The sequence below is a fragment of the Myotis lucifugus genome, unplaced genomic scaffold (genome assembly GCF_000147115.1).
Source record: "Myotis lucifugus unplaced genomic scaffold, Myoluc2.0 scaffold_4, whole genome shotgun sequence".
Lineage (NCBI taxonomy): Eukaryota > Metazoa > Chordata > Mammalia > Chiroptera > Vespertilionidae > Myotis > Myotis lucifugus.
The window spans coordinates 2891983-2911836 of NW_005871052.1; the positions used below are offsets into that span (position 1 = coordinate 2891983).

Sequence of the window (19854 nt, forward strand, 5' to 3'; positions counted from 1 at the left end):
TAAGCCTTGATAGAGTTCAAGTGCATGTAGTTGAGTAGGATTGAAACCCAGGAGAATGTTGTAGACAACTTGGTCATGCCCTTACTTTGCCTCGTGGCATCTGCTATAAAATCAAGACATGACTGTGGGCATGGTCGCTGTCTCAGATAAGCAGCGTCCCACCGAGACCCTGCTTTCATTCTCTTGTCCGTCTTTTCTAAGCCTTTCAGTCGCCCCCACTCAGGTTCACCCTTGGCCGTGCTGGCGCAGCACACTTTATAAAGATATGCCTCCATGCTCCGAGGGCGGGTTCCTGCCTCAAACCCCGCCCTCACTGGAAACAGCTCCAGGAAATAGCTCAGGAGAGGGTGCAGTCGTTTCAAAGACAACCCCTGAAGGACTGACTTCCTTCTGCTTGGTCGCCAGACCGGTCATGATGTTACACCACCCATTGTTTTTATATAAGTAGATACCTAAAACCTGTATAATTTTATTATGCAATGTCACCCTAATGCAACAGACTAATGAATCTCTGAGGGAAGGATGGTGGCAGAAAGAGATTAACCAAAGAACAAATATGCATATATGCATAACCCATGGACACAGACAATAGTGTGGTGAAGGTCTGGGGGAGGGTGGAAGTGGAGAGTAGGAGGTCATTGGGGGAAAGAGAGGATATCTGTAATAATTTCAATAATAAAGATAAATTAAAAAAAATAAGTTAAATTCTTGTCTTTTAGTTCCAATGTGGTTCATCTTGAATTTAGAATTGATTGATTTTCTTTTTTTCTTGAAACTGTGTTCTATTTTCTTGTCGGGTTTTTTTCTGTATTTTTTTGTATGTCACATAATTTTGGATTGTATACTGCACATTAGAATATTAACTTTTGGAGATTTTTTATTGTTATTTTTCTCCAATGATTTTTATTGATTTTCATTATTGTTTTGTTTTAGTGGATAATTTTCTTGGCATTGTTTGCACAGAAAATTCTGATTTTTGGGTAGCAACTTTGGTCTCTATCTTTCATATTTATACAAAGTACTTTGAGCCTCTTCTACACATTTGAAATTTTTTATTGAATTTATTGGGGTGACATTGGTTAATAAAATTATGAAGGTTTCAGGTGCACAACTCTATAATACATCATCTGTATATTGCATTGTGTGTTGACCCCCCAAAATCAAGTCTTTTTGCATCACCATTTATCCCCCCTTTACCCTCTTCTACCTTCCCTCACCCCTCTTCTACACATTGTTGATTCAGGAGCAATTTTTTATTTGTTGAGAGAGAGAGAGAGAGAGAGAGAGAGAGATCAATTATTATATGTGCCCTGACTGAGGATTGAACCCACAACCTTAGTGTATCAATATGACACTCTAACCAACTGAGTTATGTGGCCAGAGCTCAGGGGTAGTTTTGACTTTTTAATTTACAGTATCTCTCCACTCAGCATTAAAGTTTTCCCAGCATCTCTTTTCTGGTCTTCCAGGCCAGAAAGACTGTGGGCTTTTCCACGTGTATCTTCACCACCACTGTGTGACACAGGGACTGTACTTTCCCCTCGCCTAAAAGCCGTTCATATAGTTCCCTGTATTCCTTCCTTAAGCCAAGTGTGTATTCCCCACCCGAGCCTGTCTGTTTCTCTTCACTCCCCAGTACCTTCGGGTAGTTCATTTTTCTATTATGTTCAGGTTTTATACTTGTTTACTGTGGGGAGGGGCATATTAGGTAGGGTCTTAGTTCATTATAAACAGAAGTGGAACTGAGAATTGAGTTTTGATACTTTGAGATTGGAAGTTATTAACAAAACTGGTGGTTTGAATAGAAAGCAGAACATCTATCTGATAGATATTACTTTCTCTGTATACTTTCAAGATTATAAAGGTAGGACAAAGTATCATTTCAATATTTTATGATTAAAAAGTTATTTTCCTTGCCCTAACCAGTTTGACTCAGTGGATAGAGCATCAGCTTGCAGACTGAAGGGTCCCAGGTTCGATTCTGGTCAAGGGCATGTACCTTGGTTGCGAGCACATCCCCAGGAGGAGGTGTGCAGGAGGCAGCTGATCGATATTTCTCTCTCATCGATGTTTCTAACTTTCTATTCCTCTCCCTTCCTCTCTGTAAAAAATCAATAAAATATATTTTAAAAAGTAATTTTCATAGAAATATATTAACATAAAATGTTTTATTTCACAGATATTTATTTAGCTATAGAAATATAATATTTTTTTCTTTTGTGTTTAAGGTTGTTCATCGTGATCTTAAACCTAGTAATATTTTATACATGGATGAATCAGCCAATGCAGACTCCATTCGGATCTGTGATTTTGGGTTTGCAAAGCAACTTCGAGGAGAAAATGGGCTTCTCTTAACTCCATGCTACACTGCAAATTTTGTAGCACCTGAGGTATTCTTTAAAACTTCAGTTTTTGTTTTTCACTTTTTCCTTTAGTTGAATGTATATAATGACATGTATATGTTATGGTTGCTAAGTAAAATCTGAGTTACCTTATCCATTCTCAACAATAAAGCTATTTAAATCAGTGAATTCTGATAGCCCCTTAGTATAAATATTCAGACTAGAAGTTAGCATCTAAAACCAACTTGAATGTAATAATTAGACTATTTTATTTTCCTGGGTGATGTACTAGTTTAAGAATTTACCCTTTTAGAGCTGGAAGGGAAAGTAGAGATAACTCTACCTTCAATATATTAAATATTAAAAATGAGGAAACTGAGGCTTAAAGTACCTAAATAACATTTTCAAGACCTAGCATTCACTTAGTAACAAAGTCAAGATAGGTTTTCACATATTTTGGGTTGTGTTGAACATGAAGTAATTTATACTGTTTAGTATTACACATAACATATAAAGGCAGTGCTATCTCTGATTCTTTTTAAGATCTTCAAATTCTTGGAGAAAATAGCTTCACATGGGTTTTATAAGCAGTCAAGTTTTTCTTGGCAAATATCATTCATACATAGATCTTGGAGGGAAGAGCCAGGAAAGGTGAGGCTTCAGTGGTTCTGACAAAGGAGGCAAAAACATAAATGGGGTTAAGATAATCTATTCAATAGTGTTGGAAAAATTGGACAGATATGTGTAAAAAAATGAAACTAGACCACCTTCTTACACCATACTCAAGAATGAACTCAAACACTTAAATACAAGTCAAGAAACCATAAAAATTCTAGAAGAAAATATAAGTAGTAAAATCTCAGACATTTCCTGTAGCAATTTTTTTTTGATATTTCCCCTCGGATGCTCTGCTTTCTATTCAAACCACCAGTTTTGTTAATAACTTCCAATCTCTCCCTCCTCCATCTCTCTTTCTCTCTCTCTCTCTCTCTCTCTCTCTCTCCCCCCCCCCACCCCACTCACTTTCTCTCTCTTTCTCTCTTTTACAAAAGAAAAAATTAGGAGAGAAAAAATTAGGAGATGGGACCAAATCAAACTAAAACATTTTTGCACCATCAACAAAATTAAAACACAACAAAATTAAAACACAAGTCACTGAATGGGAGAACATATTTGACACTGATAAGGGGTTAATATCTAAAATTTATAAATAACTTATAAAACTCAACACCAGAAAAAATCAAAGAATCGAATTAAAAATTGGGCAAAGGATATGAATAGTCACTTCTCCAAAGAGGACATACAGATGGCCAATAGACATGAAAAGATGCTCAATGTCACTAATCACCAGAGAAATGCAAACTAAAACCACAATGAGATATCAGCTCACACTTGTTAGAATGGCTATCATCAATAAATCAAAAAACAAGTTCTGGTGAGGACATGGAGAAAAGGGAACACTCATGGATTGTTGGTGTGAATGCAGATTGATGAAGCCACTGTGTAAAGCCGTATGGAATTAACTCAAAAAATTAAAAATGTAACCGTTTTATGACCCATTGATTCCACTTTTGGGAATTTATCTGAAGAAACCCAAAACACAAATTTGAAGGAATATATGCATTCCTATGTTCATTGCAGCATCATTAACAATAGCTAAGATTTGGAAGCAGCCCAAGTAAGTGTTCATCAGTAGATGAATGGATAAAACAGCTATGGTACATTGACACAATATAATACTACTCCTCATAAAAAAACAAAACAAAAAATCTTATCCTTTGAGACAGCATGGATAGACCTGGAGAGTATTATGCTAAGTGAAATAAGCCAGTCAGAGCAAGACAAGTACCATATTATTTCACTCACATGTGGAATCTATTGAACAAAATAAATTTAAAAAGAACCAGACTCATTAATACCAAGAACACATTGATAGCTGTCAGAGGGGAGGGTGGTTGGGAGGCTGGGTTAAAATGTTGAAGGTGTTAAGCAGAAAAGAAAAACTCATAGTTTCAGACAACAGTATGATAATTACCAGAGGGAAAGGGGTGAGGTGAGGTACAAAAGGATAAAGGGGGATAAATGATGATGAAAGGAGACTTGACTTGGATTGGAGATCTGACTTGTGGCGGTGAAACACAATGCAATATACAGATGATGTACTGGAGAATTGTATACCTGAAACCTCTATAAACTTATAACCAAAGTCACACCAATAAATTCAATAATTTTTTAAAAATGCTTTGAAGAGTTTTATTATCATGTGATGAAGCTTCTGCTAGTAATCAATGAATATATATAAATTTTTATGAATGAGGTTTTTGTTAGATTTGTCCCTGAAATTTCAGACTCTTAAAAAAAATTAGTAATGGTATATGTGAAATGAATTATCTTTTAAACTTAAATTAGAAATATTCAAGCACCTATGCTGATATTTGAATATAGTAGCATTATGGGGGTATAAATTCATTCCTTCATTACAGTGCCTAAAGAGTCCTTTTTCTCTAACATATAAGATAATTATAGCCCTGGCTGGGTAGTTCAGTTGGTTAGAGCATCATCCCAATACACCAAGGTTGCTGTTTAGATCTCCAGACAGGGCACATACAAGAATCAACCAACAAATGCATAAATAAGTGGAACAACAAATCAATGTTTCTTTCTCTCCCTGTCTCTGCATCTCTCTCCCTCCCTTAACCCTCTCTTTCTCCCTCCCCCATCCCTTTCTCTCTCTCTCTTCTTCCCTCCCTCTCTCTCTCCTGCCCTACTCACTTTCTCTCTCTTTCTCTCTAAAATCAATAAATAAAAATTTAAAAATAAATTGATTACAATTTCTTTTTTTAATATATTTTATTGATTTTTTTACAGAGAGGAAGGCAGGACAGAGAGCTAGAAACATCGATGAGAGAGAAACATCGATCAGCTGCCTCCTGCACAACCCCCACTGGGGATATGCCCTCAACCAAGGTACATGCCCCTGACTGGAATCGAACCTGGGACCCTTCAGTCCACAGGCCGAAGCTCTATCCACTGAGCCAAACCGGTCAGGGCTAATTTGATTACAATTTCAACTTAACAAGGAGGAAATAATATTTATTCACTTTTTATATGTATTAATTCAATCAACTTCTTAAGATTTACATAGTAGATGTGCTTTTCTACTATACCTATGTCACAAAATTAATATCTCTCTAAAATATTTTATTTTATAAATGTAAATCCATAATAGTACTCAACTGATATTTAATGTCACCTGATATATAAGAATTATCCTGAATTAAATGAACTAATAATAAATTGGTTGGATGTTGTTCCTGCAGCACTTTATAAAAAAATGAGTGTGAATTTACTCTGCATTTTTCTGCTCTGGGCTGGATGTTTTGCTCTAAATATGAATTAAGTTGAACTTTAGAACAAAACGAATGAGAATCTATGTTTATATTATTTTTTGCTAACTTGGGATACCCAATGAGGAAGAAGGCAATGGCATTAAATACTTTACTTCTGACTTCTGTATTCTTGTATTTAACTTGATGCAAGTAGGAAAGTATTAAACACATGTTCTACATTGTACTCTTTCACTCATCCCACTACCTTGCCTTGTTTCTTTTATGGCTATGCTAGAGGCCAGGTGCATGAATTCGTGCACGGGTGGGATCCAGCCAGCCCGCCCTGATTGGGGCCCATTGGGGCAGGACTGGCTGGGGAAGGGGCCACAGGCGGTTGGCTAGCCAGCCCCGCCTCCCAATCTGGGGGGTGGGGGGCGCTGATCAGGGCCACAGTGCATCAAAGCAACTGGTCGTTCCGGTCATTCCAGCGGTCCAGTCGCTTGGCTTTTATATATATATAGATGTTCTTAATATTATAGAGCTTTGAGACCCACTCTAGAGAAAAAGTGGACTCCCTCCTCTTTGCCCATACAAAATAGGTTTAAGTGTGTGGTAAATGTGTAAAACAAGGTTTTCATGATTGATGCTAATTAGATTAAGCACTATCATGCCTCCTGTGCCCCTTTTCTCATTAACTAGGAAGGTTATGAGTGTGTGAAATACTTATAGTTGACTCAATGAGTAACCCTCACCTATCCAACAAGTTCTTGGGCAGTCTTTTGATCTTGGCTGCAAATTGGAACATTTAAAAAATACTCTATTATCTCTGGCTGAGCATTGTCTTGATATGTCAAGGTTGTAAGGTTGTGGGTTCAATCCCAATCAGCATACATACAAGAATCAACCAATAAGTGGGACAACAAATTGATCTCTCTCTCTCTCTCTCTCTCTCTCTCTCTCTCCTCTCTCTGTAAATAAATTAAAGTTAAAAAGAGATTTAAAAAATACTGTCATAAGGGAACTATGGAAAATATGATGGTGATGTCCAGAACCATAAGAATTTATGAGAAAAATAAATGAAATAGGTGGTGGTGGTGGGAAGCAGGAGAGGTTTAAGTTTTACTAAAGGATGCCAACTTAGGTTTACCATGATATGAGTAGTTTAGCTGTACCTCATTATTTATTAAGGGCTTTTGTAGTCCCTACGTGCATTATTTACATAAGCCAGTTATAGAGGTATTTGATAGCCTCTCCAGCTTCTCAAGTTTGCACATATGTGTGTTCTTAGAAATCCAATTTAACTAGAAAAAAATATATCTTGAAATTTAAATTAGTTGCTCATTATTCGTGTCTGGCAATTGTCAAAACCAAACATTAATGTATTGAGCCTCTTATAAGTGAAATGTCCAATTTGGTGCTTACACCGCCCACATTGTTAATGCATTAACAATGTTTCTATTTTGTTCCTATGCCTAAAGGTTGTAGTAGTGGGCTTATTTTTCTGAATAAGAAAGCTTCATTTCATCTATTTTCTAACAAACTTTATTAACCTCATGGAGAAAACTCACATGAATATATAATGAATATATTATTAGATTTTTATTAACACTGGTGCCAAGAGCAAAAAACAGCTACCTACATAAATTATTGTATGAAAAGTTAATGAAACCATTTACAATTTATCAAATGTGTATTTGTAATCCAGAAATATACTGATCTTTTCAAGACATAAGCCTTGTATATAAAACAAAAATTAATCTTTCATAAGATCATATATCATCTCACCATCTCGTAGTAGCAAGGAGGCAGTTACAGATATTATAAGCCCAAGCTCCAGAGTAATTATACCTCCTCCACTACTTACCAGTTTTGTGGTATTGGGAAAATTACTGAACATTTGCCTCAGTTTTTTCATCTTTAAAATAGAAATATCTTCCTTATAGAGTCAGTGTCAGGATTAAAGACAGTATTGTGTGTAATATATATTAAGGTTTTTGTACATATTAATCTTAAATTTTTATGTCTCTATTTGGTTTTTCTAAGAGTAGAAGTGAAAGTTAAAATATTACAAGGTTGTTTTTTGTATGGTCCATGTTACTTACTCACTTTTTTAATAGCCATTTATTCCATACTTGCTAATAGCAGAAGATTTTTGCCTTTAACATTACAAGAATCTATTTTTAAAATAATCTAAGTTTTTAAATTGTGAACATTTGTGAGATTATTAGAAGCACAACTTTCATTCAGATGAGATAAAGGAATTTATACTGGGTAATACCAGATAATTATTTCTTTCTCAGGTTCTTATGCAACAGGGCTACGATGCTGCTTGTGATATTTGGAGTCTGGGAGTCCTATTTTACACAATGTTGGCTGGGTAAGAAACCTTATATATTCAAAATAATTCACATCAATATTTGAATTTCACCTGTATATTTTCATCTAGAAAGAGAACAGATGAAAATAACTTTAAGTAAAATTCTATTCACATTTCAAAATATTGTATATTGTTTTCTTATAAAATTGAAAAAAACATAAATGTGTTTAATGAGGCAATATTCATATATATAATTTTTAAAGTTTTCAATTGATATAGAATTATTTTTTAAGATTTAATTTTAATTTTAATCCTCACCTGAAGATATTTTTCCATTGATTTTTAGAGAGAGTGGAAGAGAGAGGGAAAGACAGAGAGAAATATCAATGTGAGAGAAACAAATCGATTGGTTGCCTCCTGCACATGTCCCAACCAGGGCTGGGCCGGGGAGGATCCTGCAACCCAAGTAGGTGCCCTTGACCGGAAAGAACCCAAGACCGTTCCGTCTGCAGGCCCATGCTCTATCCACTGAGCCAAACCAGCTAGGGCTTGAATTATTTTTTTTTAAGTACTTGAATTCTGGCTCTCCTGCCACTAGAGATTTAATAAGACTGAGCTTTATAACAAATCTAAATAGTAACAGAATGCTAAATTACAGAAACACACAGTTGCCTTCTCTTGAAAGGATAAAATCCTACTAAACAAAGTAATAAATGGATTATGTTAAAGTTGGTAATTTACAAGTCTTGTTTTGCTCTAATTATTTTTATTTAGGAGTAAAAATTTATGGCTATAAAAAATGCTAGATTTTTAAAAATCAATGCATAGAATGGAATTTGAAGAATTATAATAAAATTATAATGTATTTAGGTTTGACTTTTTAGAAAAGGCATTAGTATAATTAAAATATGCTTGATATAACAGAAGATTTATACATATGAAATCATCACACAATTATTTATTGGCTTGGTGATCATTATGTATGTCATTGTATTCTATGTATTTTATTATTGTTTTAGATATTTTTTACTCGACTTCAGAGAGGAAGAGAGAGGGAGATAAAAAACACCAATGATGAGATAGAAACATTGATTGGTTGCCTTCTGCACACCCAACACTGGGGATCCAGCCCACAACCAGGGCATGTGCCCTGACCTGGAATCGAACCATAACCTCCTGGTTCATAGGTTGAGGCTCAACCACTGAACAACACTGGCTAGGCCCCACGTACTTTTAGATATATTATAAAATTTTGGAAAATATTTAGTTATAACCCAAAGTAAGTGGTAAAGTTAAGAATAGCTAGTTTTCACATGAAACAAGGGATACCATTTCTGGATTGCTGCTTTCAAATATTTACTTTATGATAAATAAAAAATAAATGTTAGTGTATATATGTGTGTTAAGTGTCATATCAACTTTAATTATTACATGAGGAATTAAGACATTAACATGTTAAGACATATTTCTCATACTTTTTAACAGTAAGACTTTTCATTCCTAAATTTGAATACTATTTTCAGTTTCATCTGTTAAAATGGTACAAAACTGATCACTTTCTGTCATTCTATAATTAATTTTTAAGCTATTTTAACATTATACAAGGTATTTGTCTTTCTTCCTTTCCATTAATATTGATCCACATAATAATTTTAATGCTCTAGAGCAGTGATGGCGAACTTATGACACGCGTGTCAGAGGTGACACGCGAACTCATTTTTTTGGTTGATTTTTCTTTGTTAAATGGCATTTAAATATATAAAATAAATATCAAAAATATAAATCTTTGTTTTACTATGGTTGCAAATATTAAAAAATTTCTATATGTGACACGGCACCAGAGTTAAGTTAGGGATTTTCAAAATGCTGACACGCCGAGCTCAAAAGGTTCGCCATCACTGCTCTAGAGGGTTTTTTGTTATACTGATATAAATATTTAACTAACATTTTTTCATGGACATTAATTGAAATTATTGTTAACCTGTTTTCACTGATAATATTTATAAAATGCTAATGAATAAATTTGAATCAATAAAATAAATGCATTTCTATGAATATATAACATTAACAATTTCCTCATGGTAGGTATATTAGGTTTGCTGACTTACGCCCGGGAGAATACAAAATTTTCATGTTTTATTGCAGTCTGATTTTGAGACTAACTTTACATGAAAAGCCACATTTATTTTGTTTTACATGGATTAACTGATCAAAGGCAACAAGACTTTGATATAGACAAGATTCTTCATTTTATTAAGTAATTAATTAGGATTAAGTTCATTATTTGAAGTATCAAATTTTATGTGCACAGTGAAGGGAATTAATAGATAATATTCTAATTTTCTAGAGTAAATATTTGCATGTAGTCTTATGCTCATCATTTCCAATTATATTTCATATGTATAGTAGGCCCTATGTTTATTAAAATCTATTTTATTAATAGCTATACTCCATTTGCTAATGGCCCCAATGATACTCCTGAAGAGATACTGCTTCGTATAGGCAATGGAAAGTTCTCTTTGAGTGGTGGAAACTGGGACAATATTTCAGATGGAGCAAAGGTATAAATTATAAATGTTTGTTACATTAATCTTAAATTGCTGAAATCTTTAAGTTATAGTCCAGTGTGTATGTGCAGAGTATATGATAGTGTTATATGTCAGCATTTGTTTTTTTTTTCTTTTTTTATTGTCTAAAGTTTTACATCTGTCTTCCTTTTCCTCAACTGAAACCCTCCCCCCAGCCATTCCCATCCCATGAAAGCCCCCACCACCTCAATGCCTGTGTGCACTGGATATGCTAATAAGCATGCATACAAGTACTTTGGTTGCTCTCTAACCCCCCTCCCCTACCATTGTCTCTGGACCTATTCTTGTTCATCAGATTATGTTGCTCATTATAGTCCACAAATGAGTGAGATCATGTGATATTTATCTTTCTCTGACTGGCTTATTTCACTTAGCATAATGCTCTCCAGCTCCATCCATGCTGTTGCAAATGGTAAAAGTTCCTTATTTTTTATAGTGGCATAGTATTCCATTCTGTAGGTGTACCACAGTTTTTAATCCACTCATCTGCTGATGGGCACCTAGGCTGTTTCCAAATCTTAGCTATTGTAAATTGTGCTGCTATGAAACATCGATCAGCTGCCTCCTGCACATCTCCTACTGGGGATGTGCCCACAACCCAGGTACATGCCCTTGACCGGAATCGAACCTGGGACCCTTCAGTCCGCAGGCCGACGCTCTATCCACTGAGCCAAACCAGTTTCGGCATATAGGCAGTTTTTATACTATTAAATATTCTTAGAGAATACATAAACTTTTTATCTATAGCATCTAGATATTTATTATTGATGGCTTAGAGATGTCCAATAAAAATATAATGTAAGCCACATATGGTATTTTAAAATTTCTAGTTAGCCACATTAAAAAACAAAAAGAAAATGGTAAAATTAATTTAGTAACAATATATTTAACCTGGTATAGTTAAACTATTTTACATTTAATCAACATAAAAATTAGTAAAATATTTTACATTCTTTCTTCATTTTAAGTCTCTCAAAATTTTGTGTGCATTTTATTCTTACAGCTTATCTGAGTTTAGGGTACCCACATTTTAAAGGTGCTTAATAGCCACATGTAACTCGTGGCTGCTATATTAGTGAAGTTTCAAAGTAACTGGCCTTAATTAATTTGGGGGGGGATGGTCAATCCTTGACTACGGATTGTTACCTTTCTAATTTAAAATTTTTAAGTTTTAAAACAAAAGCCCAAAGTTTGTCAGCATGTGTATTATAGGGCCTTGAGGCCTTTAAGCTTCATTTGAAGTAGAAAACAGTTTAAGAAAAGGAATTGTTTATGTTTAATATCTGCTAATGATAAAACCTAATTGTCTCAAGAACACTAGTTAATCTGTAGGGTATATTATGGAGTAAATCTCATATCCTGATCATTGTAGAATGTGATTGCCCACAGAAAAACAGAGAAGGGATTGTATTTGGATCTTAGCGATAATAACACAGGTATGCTGTGTGGTGTGGTAGAAGGAGCACCTGATTAGAAGTCAGAACTGAGTGCTAATTTTGATCTACTAATTAGCTGCGTTAGTTTTCTCATCTGCACAATGTGGAGACTAAATTCTCCCTGTGGTTCCTTCTAACTCCAAAATTCCATTTCTGTGCATTTTGGTTTATTTGTAATTTGTCTTATTTCCCCTTGTAAAGGGGTTGAAACTACTAGTATTATCCATGAACCATATGTATTTTCTAGTCAGCCAGTTTGTGCATCACAAAACCACATATTCACAAGGAACAATTCCAATGTGTGTGTGTGTGTGTGTGTGTGTGTGCGTGTGCCTGTGTGTATGCCTCTTGCTTTCCTTTAAAAATGTAACTGGCAACAGTGAATAAAATGCTGAAATACACAGGAATTTATATGCCAATTGTGCTTATATTTTTAGTTTTCTGTGGTATATGCTGTCATATAATAACAATTGTTTTACTTAATTATAGTTCCTTGCAAGTTATATTTCCCTTTGAATGCTTTTCTTTCTATTGGTTAGTACCACCACCAGAAGCATACAGAAGATGCTTCTACATGCCTCCTGTCCATGCAGAGTTTCTAGACTTTGTTTATTCAGTTAAATGGTGGGGGTCATAGTGGAAGCCATGTTAGCTTTGTGTATCTTATTGCTACAATAGTTTCAGCTAACTCCTCAACTCCAAACCCCAGGCTTAGAGAACATTGGAATTAATGCTTCCCTTTTGTAAACAAGGGGAGACAAGGAGAAGAATCTGGCAAACAAAGTAAAAGTAGAAGAGGCAAGAGAGCAATGAAAATGCCATGGCTTCACTCCATATTAAAAATAAACACAATAACACCTTATGAATTAGAAAACTATTCTATCTAAATTTTAGACTATTAAAAATAAGTAACATGTTACTTATTTCAAGTACATATACAATTAATTACCAGCTCTTCCCTTGCCTCCTTACAAAAAAAGAATAATTTCTACTTTTTATCTTACTGTGTACCCATAACAACATTTTATGTGCTTTATTAGAGCTATTATTATATTCTCCCTTGTCATATATTCATTTGTGTACATTTTTAATCTCCTCACTTGGGTGGTTTTAAATGTCATATTCATTTTTATGTTTTCTTATTTTTTAGCCATGAGAGATTTTTAATTATTTTTAATTACACAAGCAATACATGGATATGTTCAGGTTGTAAAAAAAAAGTCACACAATACATATAAAATTAAAGTCTCCTTCAAGGAAAGAATGTTATTAGCAACATTAGAATTTTAATTTTATAATTTTATTGAACATTTTAATGTTAACATTTTTACAGGTGTCCCCCACCTTGCATGCATACAAGTCCTTTGGTTCTTCTCCAACCACCCACATCCCCTGCCTTCTCTCTGAAGTTGGGTGGTCTGTCCAGTGTTACCTTGTCTCTGGATCTATTTTTGTAAATCAAATTATATTGATTATTATATCCCACATAGGAGTGAGATCATGTGATATTTATCTTTCTCCTACTGCCTTATTTCGCTTAGCATAATGCTCCCATGTCCATCCATGCTTTTGCAAATGGTTAAAGTTTCTTCTTTTTTATAAAAGCTTAGTATTCAATTGTGTAGATGTACCACAGTTTTCCAATCCACTCATTTGATAATGGGTACTTAGCCTGTTTCCAAATCTTAGCTATTGTAAACTGTGCTGCTATGAACATAGGGGTACATATGTCCTTTCTGATTGGTGTTTCTAGTTTCTTAGGATACATTCCTAAAAGTGGGATTACTGGGTCAAATGGCAGTTCCATTTTTAACTTTTTGAGGAAACTCCATACTGTTCTCCACAGTGGCTGTACCAGTCTGCATTCCCACCATCAGTGCATGAGGGTTCATTTTCTCCGCATCCTCTCCAGCACTTGTCCTTTGTTGATTTGTTGATGATAGCCATTCTGACAGGTGTGAGATCATACCTTATTGTGATTTTGATTTGCATCTCTTGGATGATTAGTGACTTTAAGGATGTTTTCATATGTCTCTTGGCTTTTTGTATGTACTCTTTTGAAAAGTGTCTATTTAGGTCCTTTGCCCATTTTTTTTATTGGATCATTTATCTTCCATTTAACTTCTCTGAGTTCCCAGTAAATTTTGGAGATTAAATCCTTATCTAAAATACCATTTGGCAAATATGTTCTCCCATGCAGTGGGCTTTCTTGCTGTTTTATTGATGGTTTCCTTTGATGTGCAGAAACTTTTTATTTTTATGTAGTCCCATTTGTTTATATTCTCCTTAGTTTCCATTGCCCTAAGAGTTGTATCGGTAAAGATATTGCTACAACATGTCTGATATTTTCCTGTCTGTGGATTCTTCTAAGATTCTTATGGTTTCCTGTCTTACATTTAAGTCCTTTAACCATTTTGAGTTTATTTTTGCTTATGTAAGTGGGTGATCTAGTTTCATTTTTTTGCATGTATCTGACCAAATTTCCCAACACCACTTATTGAAGAGACTGTCCTGACTCCATTGTATGTGCTTGCCTCCTTGGTCAAATATTAATTGAGCATAATGGCTTGGATCAATTTCTGGGTTCTCTGTTCTGTTCCATTGGTCTATATGTCTGTTCTTGTGCCAGTACCAGGCAGTTTTGAGAATTGTGTCTTTGTAATATAGCTTGATATCTGGTATTGTGATCCCTCCAACTTTGTTCTTCTTTCTCAGGATTGCTGTGGCTATTCAGGGTCTTTTTTTTTTAATTCCAGATGGATTTTTGAAGAGTTTAGTCTAGGTCTTTGAAGTATGCCATTGGCACCTTAATGGGGATTGCGTTGAATTTGTAGATTGCATTGGGTAGTATGGATATTTTAATTATGTTGATTCTACCAATCCATGAACACAGTACATTCTTCCATTTGTTTATGTCTTCCTCTATCTCTTTTTTCAGTGTCCTCTAGTTTTCTGAGTACAGGTCTTTAACTTCTTTAGGTAAGTTCATTCCTAGATATCTTAATTTTTTTGGTGCAATGGTAAATGGGATTTTTTTAAAATTTCTCTTTCTGTGGGTTGATTATTGGTTTATAAAAAAGCCTAGATTTCTGGGTGTTAATTTTGTATCCTGCTACATTTCCAAATTCATTTATTAAGTCTAGTAGATTTTTGATGGAGTCTTTGGGGATTTCTATGTACAATATCATGTCATCTGTGAATAAGTACAGTTTTACTTCTTCCTTTCCAATTTGGATGCCTTTTATTTCTTCTTCTTGTCTGATCACTATGGCTAGCACTTCCAGGACTATAACAAACAGGAGTGGAGAAAGTGGGCATCCCTGTCTTGTTCCTGTTTGTAGGGGAAATGGTTTTAGTGTTTGCCTATTGAGTATGATGTTGGCTGTAGGTTTGTCATATATGACTTTTATTAAGTTGCGTTATGACCCTTCTATTCCCACTTTGCTGAGAGTTTTTATCAAGAAAGCTGTTTGATTTTGTCAAATACTTTTTCTGCATTGATTGATATGATTATTTGATTTTTGTCTCTTAATTTGTTTATGTGATATGTCACATTTATTGATTTGGGAATATTGTACCAGCCTTGCATTCCCAAAATAAATTCTACTTGGTCTTGGTGTATGATCTTTCTAATATAATGCTGGATCCAATTTGCTAGAATTTTGTTGAGGATTTTAGCATCTATGTTCACCAAGGATGTTGGCCTATAGTTCTCTTTCTTTGTGGTGTCTTTATCTGATTATGGAATTAGGGTAATGCTGGCTTCATAGAAAGACCTTGGAAGTGTGCCCTCCTCTTAAATTTTTTGGACTAGTCTGAGAAGGATAGGTTTTAGTTCTTCTTTGACTGCTTGGTAGAACACCCCTATAAAGCCATCTGGACCAGGGCTTTTGTTTGCTGGAAGATTTTTAATTATTGTATCAATTTCTTCGGTAGTTATAGGCCTATTCAGGTTTTTTATTCTTCCTGATTGTTTTGGAAGTTTGTATTTTTCTAAGAATATGTCCATTTCATCTAGGTTGTCCAATTTGTTGGAATATAGTTGTTCATAGTATTTTTTCATAATCCCTTGTATTTCTGTGGAGTCTGTTGTTATTTCACCTCTTTCATTTCTACTTTTGTTTGTTTGGGTTCTCTCCCTTTGCTTTTTGGTGAGCCTGGCTAGAGGCTCATCAATCTTGTTTATTCTTCCAAAAGACCAGGTCATGGTTTAATTGATATTTTGTTTTGTTTTGTTTTTTTGGGGGGAAATCTCTGTGTTGTTTATATACACTCTGATTTTTATTTTTCCCTTCCTTCTGCTTAAGCTGGGCTCATGTTGCTCACTTTTCAAGTCTTTGAGTTGTAAGGTTAGATAATTTATTACCATTTTTTCTTGTTTGTTTTTTGGTAGGCCTGTGAAGCTATGAACTTCCCACTCAGGACTGTTTTCACTGTGTCCCATAGATTTTGGATTGTTGTGTTTTCATTGTCGTTTGTTACCAGGATGATTTTTATTTCTTTTTTGATAACCCAACCATTGTTTAATATCATGCTATTTAGCCTCCAAGTGTTTGATTTTTTTAGTTGTTTTTATTGTAGTTGATTTCTAGTTTTATGCCATTGTGATCTGAGATGATGTTTGATATGATTTCAATGTTCCTGAATTTGAAGAGACTTTGCCTGTGTCCCAATATGTGGTCTATCTTTGAAAATATACCATGAGCACTTGAATGGTAGATCTTTTTTTAAAATTTTTTGAGGAGTTTCCATAATGATTTTCATTGTAGCTGTACCAATTTACATTTCCACCAACAGTATACAGAGTTCTTATTTCTCTGTGCCCTCTCAACATTTATCTCTTGACTCTGGGGATTTTTTCTTTCTTTTTATTGAATTTATTGAGGTGACATTGGTTAACACGTTAAGCGCCATGCCTGTTTAGTCTTCCTTTCCGTTTAGCCCGCGATATCAATAAGATTATATAGGTTTCAAGTATATATTTTTATGATGCAGGATCTTCATATTGCATTGTGTGCCCACAAGCCAAAGTCAGATCATTTTTTATAACCATATATTTGACCCTCTTTACCCTTCACTCCCCTACTCCGTTCATTGTGGTAACCACCATACCGTTGTCTGTGTCTATGATTTTTTTTTGTGTGTATTTTGTTTGTTTGTTTTAAAAAATTTTTGAAAGTATTACATATGTCCCCCTGCTCCCCCATTTAACACTTCTAGCCCACCCTTGACCCCCACCCCAGGCCTTCACCACCCTGTTGTCTGTGTCCATGGGTTATGCATATATGCATACAAGTTCATTGGTTGATCTCTTCCCATCCATCCACCCTCCCCTGCCTTCCCTTTGAGATTCCACAGTCTGTTCCATGCATCTATGTCTCTGGATCTATTTTGTTCATTAGATTCCACATATGAGTGCGATCACGTGATGTGTCTATGAGTTTTTGTTTGTTTTTCTTGTGTGTTCATTTGCTACTTTCAGTTTTATACCCCATATATAAGTGAAATAATTTGGTTCTTAACTTTTCTTACTTATTTCACTTAGCATGATATTCTAAAGGTCCACCCATGTTGTTGCAAATGGCAGCATTTTATATTTTTTATGGCTGAGTAGTATTTCATTGTATATATGTACCACATCTTCTTTATCCAATTATCTATTAAAGGATGATTTGTTTCCATGTCTTGGTCTCCACGAATAATGCTGCAATGAACATAGGAGTGCATATATTTTTGAGAATAGATATTTTCTATATTTTTTGGGGGGGATATACCCATAAGAAGGATTTTTGGGTCACATGGTAGCTCTATTCTTAATTATTTTAGGAATCTCTATACTGTTTCCATAGCGGCTGTACCAATTTACATTCCCACCAGCAGTGAATGAGGGTTCCCTTTTCTCCACAATGTCTCCAACACTGGTTGTTACTTATATTGTTGATAATAGCCATTATAACACATGTGAGGGAGTTATATAATTGTAGTTTTGATTTGCTTTTCTCTAATAATTAGTGAAGTTGAGCATCATTTCATATATCTGTTCACCATTTGTACGTCTTCTTTTTTTTAAATATATTTTATTGATATTTTACAGAGAGGAAGGGAGAGGGATAGAGAGCCAGAAACATCGATGAGAGAGAAACATCGATTAGCTCCTCCTGCACACTCCCTACTGGGGATGTGCCCACAACCAAGGTACATGCCCTTGACCGGAATCGAACCTGGGACCCTTCAGTCCGCAGGCTGACGCTCTATCCACTGAGCCAAACCGATTAGGGCTGTACATCTTCTTTTTTAAAAATCTTTATTGTTGAAAGTATTACATAGGTCCTCCTTTTCCCCCCATTAACCTCTTCCAGCTCACTCCTTTTCCCCCACCAGGCCCTCACCAACCCATCGTCAGTGTCCACAGGTTATGCATATATGCATACAAGTTCATTGGTTGATATCTTCCCATCAACATCCCCCCCCCCGCCATCTCTCTGAGGTTCAACAGTCTGTTCATGCTTCTATGTCTCTGGGTCTATTTTTTAGGTTGCCGCCCCCACTGCAAAAAAAGGGAGGGAGAGAGTATTCTGGGCTATTTTTGATCCTCAGTATATTTGGTTCATTATATTCCACATATGAGTGAGATCATGTGATACGTATCTTTCTCTGACTGGCTTATTTTGCTTAGCATAATACTTTCCATGTTCATGCATGCTGTTGCTAATTGTAATAGGTCTTTCGTTTTTACAACTGCATAGTATTCCTTTGTGTGGATGGGGTATCTAATAGGTTTTTTATCCACTCATATGCTGATGGGCACTTAGGATGTTCAATTTGCATCTTTTTTTATCTGCTGTGTCTCTACTTAATATTTGAACATATGGAATGGAATTATAAATGTTTTAGTGTCCTTATTTCTGATTCTAACATGTGTTAGGCATGGGTCAATTTTATTTATTTATTTATTTATTTATTTAAAGATTTGTTTTTTTATTTACTTTTAGAGAGAGAAAGGAAGGGAGAGGGATAGATAGAGAAACATCAATGAGAAACATCATCCATTGGCTGCCTCCTGCACGCCCCCTACTGGGGATCAAGCCTACAACCCAGACATGTACCCCTGACAGGGAATCAAACCAGTGACTTCTTGATTCCTTGGTTGATGCTCAATCCCTGAGTCACACTTGCTGGATGGGCAAAATTTTTAATTCTCACCTGAGGACATGCTTATTGTTATTGTTTTTTTATTGTCTAAAGTTTTACATATGTCTCTTTTTTCCCCAATTGACCCCCTCCCCCAGCCCTTCCCAGCTTGGGCAAGCCCCCACCGCCCCAGTGTCTGTGTCCATTGGTTATCATAATATGCATGCATATAAGTCATTTGGTTGATCTCTAACCCCCTTCCCCTACCATTTGTCTCTAGATGGATCTATTCTTGTTCATCGAATTATGTTGGTTATTATATCCCACATATGAGTGCAATCATGTGATATTTATCTTTCTCCAACTGGATTATTTCGCTTAGAATAATGCTCTCCAGTTCTATCCATGCTGTTGCAAATGGTAAAAGTTCCTTCTTTTTAATAGTGGCATAGTATTCCATTGTATAGATGTACCACAGTTTTTTAACCCACTCATCTGCTGATGGACACTTAGACTGTTTCCAAATCTTAGCTATTGTAAATTGTGCTGCTATGAACATAGTGGTGCATATATCCTTTCTGATTAGTGTTTCTGTTTTCTTGGGATATAGTCCCAGAAGTGGGATTACTGGGTCAAATGGGAGTTCCATTTTTATTTTTTTGAGGAAACTCCATACTGTTTTCCACAGTGGCTGCACCAGTCTGCATTCCC

At 35.2% G+C, this 19854-nt stretch overlaps 1 protein-coding gene across 1 annotated transcript in view; it reads left to right on the top strand.

The window, feature by feature from the left end:
• Nucleotides 1-19854, top strand: part of RPS6KA6 (ribosomal protein S6 kinase A6) — a 168045-nt gene that overhangs the window by 142771 nt on the left and 5420 nt on the right. Inside the window, exons 18-20 of the mRNA XM_006082809.3 lie at nt 2229-2390; nt 7972-8048; nt 10432-10549. Coding sequence (XP_006082871.1) covers nt 2229-2390; nt 7972-8048; nt 10432-10549 — 357 coding nt within the window. The remainder of the gene's footprint in view (nt 1-2228; nt 2391-7971; nt 8049-10431; nt 10550-19854) is intronic.